The sequence below is a fragment of the Epinephelus lanceolatus genome, chromosome 19 (genome assembly GCF_041903045.1).
Source record: "Epinephelus lanceolatus isolate andai-2023 chromosome 19, ASM4190304v1, whole genome shotgun sequence".
Classification (NCBI taxonomy): domain Eukaryota; kingdom Metazoa; phylum Chordata; class Actinopteri; order Perciformes; family Serranidae; genus Epinephelus; species Epinephelus lanceolatus.
The window spans coordinates 21,025,354-21,036,035 of record NC_135752.1 but is presented as its reverse complement, the minus strand read 5'-3'; the positions used below and the strand labels follow the sequence as shown (position 1 = coordinate 21,036,035).

The 10,682-nt window shown below is 41.2% G+C and overlaps 1 protein-coding gene across 2 annotated transcripts; it reads right to left on the bottom strand.

Moving 5' to 3' along the window:
• Nucleotides 1-2,500: 2,500 nt before the first annotated feature.
• On the bottom strand, nucleotides 2,501-6,551 carry nfkbil1 (nuclear factor of kappa light polypeptide gene enhancer in B-cells inhibitor-like 1). Of its 2 annotated transcripts, none has more exons than XM_033647162.2 (5): nucleotides 6,424-6,551; nucleotides 5,545-5,839; nucleotides 5,350-5,462; nucleotides 3,295-3,406; nucleotides 2,501-3,213 (listed from the first exon to the last, which is right to left on the bottom strand). In XM_033647162.2, the coding sequence occupies exons 1-5, from the start codon at nucleotides 6,445-6,447 to the stop codon at nucleotides 2,624-2,626; spliced, it is 1,134 nt and encodes a 377-aa protein (XP_033503053.1). In that variant the 5' UTR covers nucleotides 6,448-6,551; the 3' UTR covers nucleotides 2,501-2,623. The 2 variants fall into 2 exon arrangements, with proteins under 2 accessions (XP_033503053.1, XP_078018188.1); XM_078162062.1 differs by lacking the exon at nucleotides 6,424-6,551 and adding an exon at nucleotides 6,181-6,254.
• Between the last annotated feature and the right edge of the window lie 4,131 nt (nucleotides 6,552-10,682).

The window sequence follows — 10,682 nt, the reverse complement described above, 5'->3', positions numbered from 1 at the left end:
CTCATATGCGTACAAAGGGTCCCAGGAGGATATGTTTAAAGCCTAAATTTGCCTTACACTAATGTGTCTGCATGTAGAGTTTGTATTCAGAAAAATCAACTTAAATACAGTCTACTTTAATGCAGCTCAAGCAAAAAGGTTTATGAGATGACAAATATATTAACAATAAATAATAATTAATATACACAATTAACTTTTATATTCCAACATGATAAAATGAAAATTTTGAAGACATATTCATCCCTGAAACTTTGAAACTATACATTTTGTATCATAATTTTATCAGCTTACCTTCCCTTTAATACTCACTATGTTTGGATAATATGTTAACAATAATAGGAATAAAACATGAGCATGGCCCTTTGCCTGGTGGATCAGATTTGGTCTAGTCAGGACCACATATATTATGCTGATTAAGAATTATGTACCATATGTTTATATGAATATTTCCTTTAATTACCACTGCAATCATTACAACCATTAACTATAATTATAATTTTATTTTCCTAAACTTTATGCTGTTACTTGTTTTCGCCCACTCAGCTCTGTACATACTCCTATTTAATGCACATTTGTGTGTATGTGTATGCGTGTGAGTTTGTGTGTGTGTGTGTGTGTGTGTGTGTGTGTGTGTGTCTGTGTCAGCATGTGTTTGACTGTTTTATCTATTACATCATTTGTGGAGATGTGTGTGTATGTACTGTATATGTGTACATGTTTTGGTATTTATCTGGGGGAATCTTCGAACATGCTAATGGCAAGTCTGAGTTGGTGGCCAGAGGGAGTCGTAGCCATGACTACTTGAACCCCAGATATGTATAGGCCTATGTGTCCCGTGCTGTGTGTTGCTATATGTTGCAGTTATTTGTCAAGAGCCAAAGTATAAAATGTAGGTGTAAACATGTTGGGTAATTTGTCTCCATTTAAACTGTGCTCGTAAATGACACATCTTAAGGGGGTTAGTGAACAAACCTGGCAACCCGCGCATCTTCTCGCTCTGTTCCATCACTGAAAGCGGGCCGACCATCTGCTCCTCTTTGTGTGCGAAATCCTTTATTTAGGCTCTTTCAGTATGATGTGTTGATTGTGGCGTTTTCAGAACAATTTTCCCGTTTGATAAATCATAACTGGATGTTTTTAATAAACCTGCAGGTCACAGACACGAGCATCTGTCTGATGACACGCTGACTACATGGCGTCACGTGCTTTAGGAGCATGCATACCGGCACTGGGCCCACATGACTCAACACAAATGTTACTCAGGATTAGAGGAATCTGGGTGATGATGTTCATTTAATTTTCTTAAAATCAGGCGTTTAGCAGCAGCATGTTTATACTCAGTGTCCAAACTGGTACCAAAACCACTCATCTCTGCCGTTTCAATCCTGCAAGCACAGACAATGGGCCCCTGGGCAAAGACATGCAAAAGCCCCCACCATTTCTCTGACAAAGGAACAAGACAAACTATTTTTCCCCCTCTTTCTCTGTTGTTGCTTTGCATCTCTGTGGAGCCAGCATGCATCTCTCTGAGGTAATTTCTCTTTGCATCTCATTCTCGTTGAGTGTGTTCATGGTCAGTAAATATAACAGTGATTTAAGTGAGACTTTGCAGAAGGACAGGATGGCCCCTGACACTTTGGGCCCTTGGGCCTGTGCCCAATAGGCCCCTTCAGTAATCCATGCTCAGATATATATGGAAAACAGTCCTTATGTGATATGGTTAAAATCCCTCACTCCAAATATATCGATAAAAACACATACATTAACTCATTCATTCATTTTTATTATCCTGTTGGGGGGGTGGCATAGGTTCTTGCCTATCCCAGCTGATGTTGGGCAAGAGACAGGGTACACCCTGAACAGGTCACCAGACTATCACCGGGCTGACACATAGAGACAGACAACCATTCACACTCACATTCACACCTATGGGCAATTTAGAGTCACCAGTTAACCTGCATGTCTTTGGACTATGGGAGGAAGCTGGAGTACCCAGAGAAAACCCATGCTCAACACAGAGGGGCCATCCGAAATAATAACTAGCAAATGCTATTATGAGCCACCAGAAACCCCAGACAATTTTAAATATTCACAATAGTGGCAGAGGCGTTTGTTTCAATGTTTCAAGCATCTCTTATGCCCCCCCCCCACCTTCATACATAAATACATCAGGAGCATGACAGTGGTCTACTTCAAGGACTATAGTGGCACTATTGAAGGTTGCCGGTTCCCTCAGCTGCTCACTGGTCAGACTGGGATTGTACTGGGTAGCCTCCAGGTGTGTGTGTGGAACCTGAAACCACCTGGAATTTTCTCCTTCATTTGTATAAAAGCTAGGAGAGCTCTCTCATTTGTGTTTTCCTCAACTGACATTTACATACTGGTGCTGTTTGTCTGCCTCAAAATGTGCTGGATTTTTGGTTCTTTTATGTCAATGGAACAAATTTTTGTGAACAGTTTAGGGTGTTTACAGAGTTTTCCAGAAACACACATTAACTCAGGGTGTCTACAGGTATCAGACACTTAAATTTAATGCTTTTTAAGACTTTTTCAAGATGATTTTTTAAATAAATTTAAGACAGAGTTTTGGATGAATAATCTTTTCTCTTATTCAAGCATAGTTTTAAGTCCTCAGACTCTGGGCCAGTCTGTTGAGCTCCTGCGACAGCGCTGTAACTGTATCCAGGATCCGCTGCTTGTCCTTCTCCTCCAACCGAGCTTCACATCGCTGAGCGAATTTATCAGGATGCCACAGCGCTTGCTGCTTCCGGAGCATTTTACGAAACACCGGCACGTCTTTCCTGTCCACACCGTGCAGCATCACATCCAGCATCTCCTCTACTGTACCTCGTGGAGCCGGCCAGGGGATGTCACTGTAGCTCAGCTTTGTGCCACCGGATGAGGAGGCACCAGCAAAAGTAGCCGCACACCTCTCGTCGTACCTGCGCTTCTTACCCTGCCGAGTCTCTTCCTCTTTACGCGCTGCCCGGGCCAGATACTCTTCATGTTCCCTCTGCAGCTTCTCATGCAGCTCCTTGTTGCTTTTCTCCTCCTGCTCTCTCTCTTGTCTACTCTTCCTTTTTCTATGCCCAGAAGACGACGACACCAGTCTTTGAGCCTCAGCGTGCTTTTTATCAAAGTATTCTTTTCTAATACGGTCAGCCCAGTCCCCAAAGTCTTCCTCGTCATCGTCCACAGGGAGAAAATCATCAGCTGTCAAACAAATACAGCAGTGTTACTATGAAGTTTGAAGTCAAACTTAAATTCAGACGTAGAGGATGAGTTTAAATTTACCATCGTATACTCCAAAGGTTTCAAAGAATTCATCCTCGCATTCATCAAACAGCTTTTCCATCCACTCCTTCTCAGTGTCTCTCTCAGATGGACGGCTCATGTTCTCTGCAGTCTGTGAAGAACACAAAGAAATTGTGTGAACATGATCCAACACCTGACCAAACTGTGCTCTGCTGACAATCACACACTTCATTTGTTCTACACAGAATCAACCCTGAAAGACAACCAGCACTATAATACAGATAGAAAAGACCTACTCTTAAATTGGTCTGTCTTTTATTGGTAATACTTAGAACATGTTCACTGTGATTGGACACTTTCTCAAAGGAATTGTGACAAAGATATGTACAGAATATCACTGGCATGTCTGCACTGGACTTTATTGTCACTTACCTGTGTCTGTGACAAGTTAAAATCAGCTGACACTATCAGGCATAATGGAATTTCAGTCCGCCTGTGGTTACTGCTCTACACAGACTAACCTCTACTAACTCCTACACACTCTGTGCTGCGGTTACAGCTTTTAAAAGTAATAACACTGTATAAATGCTGTGGGATTATAATTATAAGTGATGTAATATCTGGTTTAAAGTTGAAAAGATTCATTTATTAGTCAATTGACAGAAAAATAATCTGCAAGTATTATAACTGATTGACAATTCAGTAGTTTTTATGCAAAAATAAAAAACATTCCCTTGTTACAGCTTTTCACTTCTTCTCACAAATAATTATTGTTTTCACTATGAATGAATCTTCTGATAATCTCCTCAATTGAGCGATCTAACTGGATGCATTACATTAACACGCAATTTTGCATGTTTTGGTTATTATATTCACACATATTCGTCACCATGTGCACTATTGGACATTCAGTCGATATTTTGCACGTTCTATTCTCTTTGTTTCAAACACTGCAGAGCTCCTGTCATTTTAAAACAGATTTATCTTACATTATCATTGTTATTGTAAATTTCTATTTTATATTTCTGAGTCTTGGCGTTTTCATTACTCTTTTACTTTTGTCTTACTATATTTATTGCAACTGTTATGGGCAGAAATACCAAGGCAAAATGTGTGGCAGTAAACTTCATTCTGATTAGTCACTTTGTCTGGAAATCAGAAAGTGGGAATAAATACATAAATAAAGTTAGGTCCAGTTTCCCAGAATCCAAGATAATGTCCTCTGATCATGGATGGATTATTGAAAAGGTCTAAGCACAGGCCCAGGGGCCAAAGGTTTAGGGGGCCCCTGGCGTTCATATGTGAAATGTCATGGAAAAAGGCACGAAAACTGCCAAATGTCCACAGCAAGGGACAAAACAATGGGTGAAAAATGTCCACAGAGAGACACAAAATGACCACAATGACATATTGGGGTGTGTTTATCCTGTACTGTCTACATCTTTCCATGCCTTAAATATCTTGTATTATTTCACCAACAGCCAAAAGCCCAAAGATATATAGTTTACAGTGACTATAAGAAGAAAGACAAGATGTAACAATAATCAATTACCAAAACAGTTCCTGATTATTTTCCAATGCACTGACCTGTTTAATCAGTAAATTGTTTTATAAATTATAGGAATGCACAATAATATCGGCACATCATCAGTATCGACCAATGCTAGCATTAAAATGAAATATCAAAATCAGCCAACATGCTTTTTCTTATTTAGCACAATGAATGAATATTGCATACATTGAAAAGCATTGTATTTCATGTCTCCATCTGCTAGTGGGCCATCATGCATAATATGATATTAATTCCACTACAGGATAGACTTGATGATAACTAAAACTAGGCAGGGAAAAAGTGGATATATCGCTATCAGTATCGGTTATCGGTCAGATGAGTTGTCACACATTGCCATATTGGATATTGGCAAAAAATCCAGTATCATGCATCCCTAATAAATTGCCAATAAGAATATCCTGACAAACACACTGGACTACAATGAAAATTACTATTAGTTACAGCCCTACAGTTTTTAAAAACAGCTGTCAAAATACAGTATATAACCATAACATAGATCTTTATGTACGTGTGTTACCTACCTCTGTGTGTTTGCTCCAGTTCAGCAGGTCTTGAGGTGTAACTCCAGCTCTGTTTGATGCATTCAAAGCCTCTGGGCAGCTCTTCTTCAGAGGCACAACCAGGTCATCATACGCTGAAGGAAACAAAAACAAAAGTCAAGTTATGACTGTTAACATGTAAAACTAAACAATACATTCTCTCCCCGGCCTCCTCACCTGTCTTCCCGTGTTTCAAAGCCCTGTTGACTGCAACGTGTAACGCCGTGTCCCCTTTACGGTCCCTCTGGAGAACATCGGCTCCGTGTTTCAGCAGCAGCCGCAGCACGGCGTCGTCTCCCAGGCAGCAGGCCAGGTGCAGCGGGCTCCTCTCCCTCTTGCCCTGGGAGAAGTTCACATCCAGGTCCCGGTGCTTCCGCAGGTACGACTTCAGCCTCAGCACGCTGCCTTCCTCCACGTATTTCCACACCCGCTTCTGTTTGCGTGACACCATGCGGACTGAAAACGAACCAGACTGTGGAACAAAGGAGGTTAATTTGATTTATCTCTACGTCTAGTTTGTGTTAGCTTTGTTAGCCTTAGCATCGGCTAATCCGGTCCGTCTTCTTAATAAGTCCGAAGCTAGCATTAGCTCGGACACCAACGTTCCGGGAACAGAATGGTTCCGGTGTTGTCACTAGGTGTCAGTGTTGACCATCTTTCTAAATCAGCCATTAATATATAAAGTAAACCTTTTATTGACTCAGCAGCACACTGAAATGCTTCTTGTATTTCTTCCTTCCCTCTATGATGGAAAAAAGCCCAAATTACATTCTGTGTAAGGACAGAAAACCAGAAGAGTGATATTCTTCATACTTCCAGGATGTGGTTGCCATCTTCTACATGGCTAATTACTCAGTATTCAAAAGCCATGCCTGCCATCTTTGGGTTTCTGTGTCTCAGCCTCCTTTTACATGCCACCTGCCAGGGAGATGTTATGTAAGAGGTTATCTATGTGCTTCTGTGTGTGGGTGTGTACACCAGTGGTTAAAAATTATTCCAATTAGCCTTTTTTTCTGAAAATGTGCTCTGGTAACTCAAATTTACATGATGTTGTACCTTTATTTTAAAATTCTGGGTCATTTGAAAAGGAACTCCCACACACTGCTCTTGCTCGGCTTCACAAACTACTAGTGACACTAACGTTTCAGTCCTCCTGGACCTTCGTCAAGAGTGTTTAACACCATTATTTCCAACATTGAGCTTAAACACAAACTGCCCCACCCATTTCACAGGTGTGCACAGGTGTGGGGGAATTAATCAGCTGCGGATGTGTCTCTCAATAATTGACAACAGCCTGTGCACCAAACAAATGAGCAAGAGAACAAGAAATCCACAGTAAACACCTAGAACACTTAAGCTCCTTACACAATAAAGGCTATTTACAAAAATGTTGATCTTATAAATGACCAGCCTATTTAACAGTTTCTATTTAAGCTCAGTGTTGGAAATAATGTCATTGAACGCTCTTGACGAAGATCCAGGAGGACCGAAACATTAGTCTTACTAAAATTGTGAAGCTGAGTAAGCTCAGTGTGCAGGATTTTCTGTTCAAAGTCTCAATTGATTCTTTCCAACGCACCTGCATCTGAGACACTTGGATGTGCAAATACCTTTCTTTTAGGCTTTCTTTTATTCTGTTATGACTCAGTGTACGGGGGTGTAGTAAAAGAACTGTTACAGCTGCCTATGTATCTCCTATATGACTAAAAATGTCTTACTATAGACTAGAGGATTAGTTCTTAACCAGGCACCCCCAGGGGTCATCGAAGGATTAACAGGAGTGCCCAGAAAAATGGAGAATATTTTATTTTCACTATCTGATTCAATGTAGAAGTGAGCCCAATGTGAGTAAGAGTCATAAGAGTGAGTTCCACTTGTTTCACTTCCTCTCCATGGTTATTTTGCACCACGGCTTGCTGAATGGTTTGGTGAGATGACGTGACGTGATGACATGAAATGCTACAGCCTTAACAGTCACCAGATCTCAACCCAGTTAAAAACCACTGGAAGACAATGCTCTCCACCACCATCTTCATAACATCAAAATATGTAGTTTAAACTTCCATGTTCAAGTCTGTTCAGTGATGTCTGTGAATCAGAGGTTGTTGTATATATAAATAAGAGAGTTGTGTCCATCCCCCAGTACAGCAGGAGAATTTTTACAGAGAGATTCATTTTTGGTTATTTAAAGCAGAATATTTTGATGTCTCACAACATGTCTTAATGGAATCTTTAAGAAATTAAGGTTGCGATTTTTCATTTGGTCCATATTGAGTCTTAAGAGCGACAATCTACGGCGCCAACGATAGTGAGAATCTGTGTGGCGCTGCAGATTGTTGTTACAGAGACCTTCTAGATCAGGCTGCAATAACAGATGACGACTGGCAGCATGTTTTTATCGTGAACACAGTAAATGTGCTTAATGTTAAATCACCACTGCAGTTTAATATGTTGTCAGACTAAAGCTACAGTTATCAGTGAAAACTGTGCTGTGGTGTTATGGTTATGTAATTTCTTGCTTGCACGTGCAGCTATCTTTTACCTGTGATGCTTAAGTCAGTGCAGCTGAGCCTCTGAACTGGCTCAGTCCTGCTGCAGATGACAGTGCATCCATTTAGGCCCGAGGGAGGGCAGGCTGCACAATGGAGAGGATAGAGGAGGGAATGAAGGGACACCTTTGTGCCCTTTGAAGAGGATGATCTTCTCTGAGACTCACATAACCCAAGATCCGGAGTCACCCAAAGCTTGGGCACTTCCACTCCTTTCTGCTGTCGGAAACGACGTGTCCCCACTAATGATGGCTGTCTTGTGTGAACGCCTTTGAAATGTCTGCCATCTCAGGAGAGACAGAGTGAGGGCAGAGAGCGAGGGAGAAAGAGACATCTGATTTGTCACCTCAGGTGTTTGAGTCACATGTTTGCCACTATGTGCTTTATTGTTCCTTTTTCTTACGGCTCCCCTTTGTGTCACACGCTCATGTAGAAGAAAATCAAGCACCCTCATCCTCCAAGACCTCAGAGGGAAGGTTTTAGGGCCCTAAAAGCAGAGAGATGCCTCTGAAAGACAGGATATCCCTGTCAGGAACCCCTACCTTGCCTTTCCTGCCTGGCCTACTGAGTCTTATCCTGTCCGTGAGGTCTGTCATCCTCCTGGGACGGTGCAGGGAGAAGTGCTGCAAGAACGAGCGGCAGGAAGCTGAGGGTCCTCCAAGACGCTCCAGGGGTCAGCATCTCATCCTACCACGCTACAGTCAGGGCAGACTCAAGGTCCGGTCTGCTGGCTGTGCTGCCCGGCCTCCATTGTTAGGATGGAGGAGAAATGCGTGCACACTTCCTCTGTCTATTTTCTGCATGACCTGGCTCATTGGGTTCTGATTTATGACACCTCAACATGTGCTGCTAACATACAGGAGCCCTGGCTGTGAGCCTGATTTAAAACAACACAAAGGCAATTTATCACCCGTTGATATGACAGTGAATGAGTTAAAGTGGGCTCCCCTATAGAAACTCAGCATTCTTACCTCTGCCTTTAGTTTCTGTTGATACCAGGTAGGCAAAAAACACACTGTCTAGTCTGGTAAAGATTTTGGGTTTGGCCTTTTTACAATCTGAATTGTGCAGTGTTTATAGATCCTATATACCTCTCTGTCTGGGTTTAAAAGAGCAGTGTAGGATTTAGTGGCATCTAGCAGTGAGGATGTCAGATTGCAACCAGCTGAAACTTTGCCAAGCATGAACTCCTGGTTAGGATTCCTTCAGTGTTCATTGTTCTGGAGGTTTTTAGCGGGAGCCAAATTATCCACAGAGGTCTCTGAAAAAAACAGACCAGGTAATTAAATCTGGTAGAAAACACAGAATAAAGCAATTGCCTGTTAAAAATAAGTGTTTTTCCAACTCTGTTCGGCTCATCGTGAAGGGGCTGCTAACTACAGTGGCTGACGTAAAAATGTAAATGGCCCCAACTAAAGCCAGTTTGGTTTGTATGTTCTGCGCTACTGTAGAAACATGGCAGTGCAACATGGTGATCAATGTGGACGAGGATCCACTCCCTGTCTAGATATGAACAGCTCATTCTAAGGTAACTAGAGCATGAGGATTCTTATTTCTGGTGATTATAAACTAAATAAAATATACTCATTATACTATATACCATTTCTGCCAACATATCCCCCTAAATCCTACACAGTGAACCTTTTCATTTCAGGAAATATAAAAAATAAAATGACGTAATCCCAGTTGTATCTGACTCAGTGTGTTACATTGATGCACATCTTTTGGATTATTATCTCGGTACAATGCACATATGCTTTATACTGTGAACTTCTGCATATTCTTTGATCAAAATTTTGGACTTTTCATCATCTTCCTTCTTTCCTTCCTTTCACTATGCAGCTCTTTTCATTTGAAATACTTGTATATTTAAGCTTTTTTTTTTTTTTTTTTTTTAATTTTATACTTACGATTCTTGTCTTTTGCAGCACTAAACCTAATTCTGATCTGGTTTCATGTAGGAAAGGTCCAGTATGTAGGATTAAGGGGCGTCTATTGGCAGAGATGGTATATAATACTCAAAACTATGTTTTCATTTTACAGTTTATAAACCTGAAACTAAGAAAAGTGGTGTTTTCGTTTCCTTATAATGAGGTGTTAACATCTACATACAGAGCAGATCCTCCTCCTAGTGTTTGCGATGTTGTTTCTACAGTAGCCCAGAACAGACAAATCAAACACTGGCTCTAGGTAGGGCCATTTAAGTTTTCACTTCTGCCACCGTAGTTCACCTACACGCTCGGCACATGGGAGAAGTTTCAGTTCTGCAACCTCACTGCCAGATGCCACTAAATCTGACATACTAGAACTTTAATACTAGATGCTAATGGTTTAAATTTAACAATTTGCACAGCTTACTCACACAGAAGAAAGGCTCCTGTGTTATATTACTCTATAACTGAATTACAGATGCATTGATTTGTGAGCATCATTTTAATGTTGCAGCTCGTTGAGATAGAGCACATTATTGTAAACTGTATGTTTTGTTGTAAATTCTTAAAAGATATGCTTTATTATTAATCCCTGAGGGGAATATTCAATTTTAATATTCTGTTGTCACACACACACACACACACACACACACACACACACACACACACACACAGGCCTGAAATATACACACATGCACAAACAGGGCCTATACATGCATTAAATGGGGAGATGTCAGAGTGAGCGGGCTGCCCATGAACGGGCACGCTGAGCAGTTGGGGGTTTGGTGCTTTGCTCAAGGGGGACTTCCGCAGTGTCTGCGAGGTGAACTGGCAC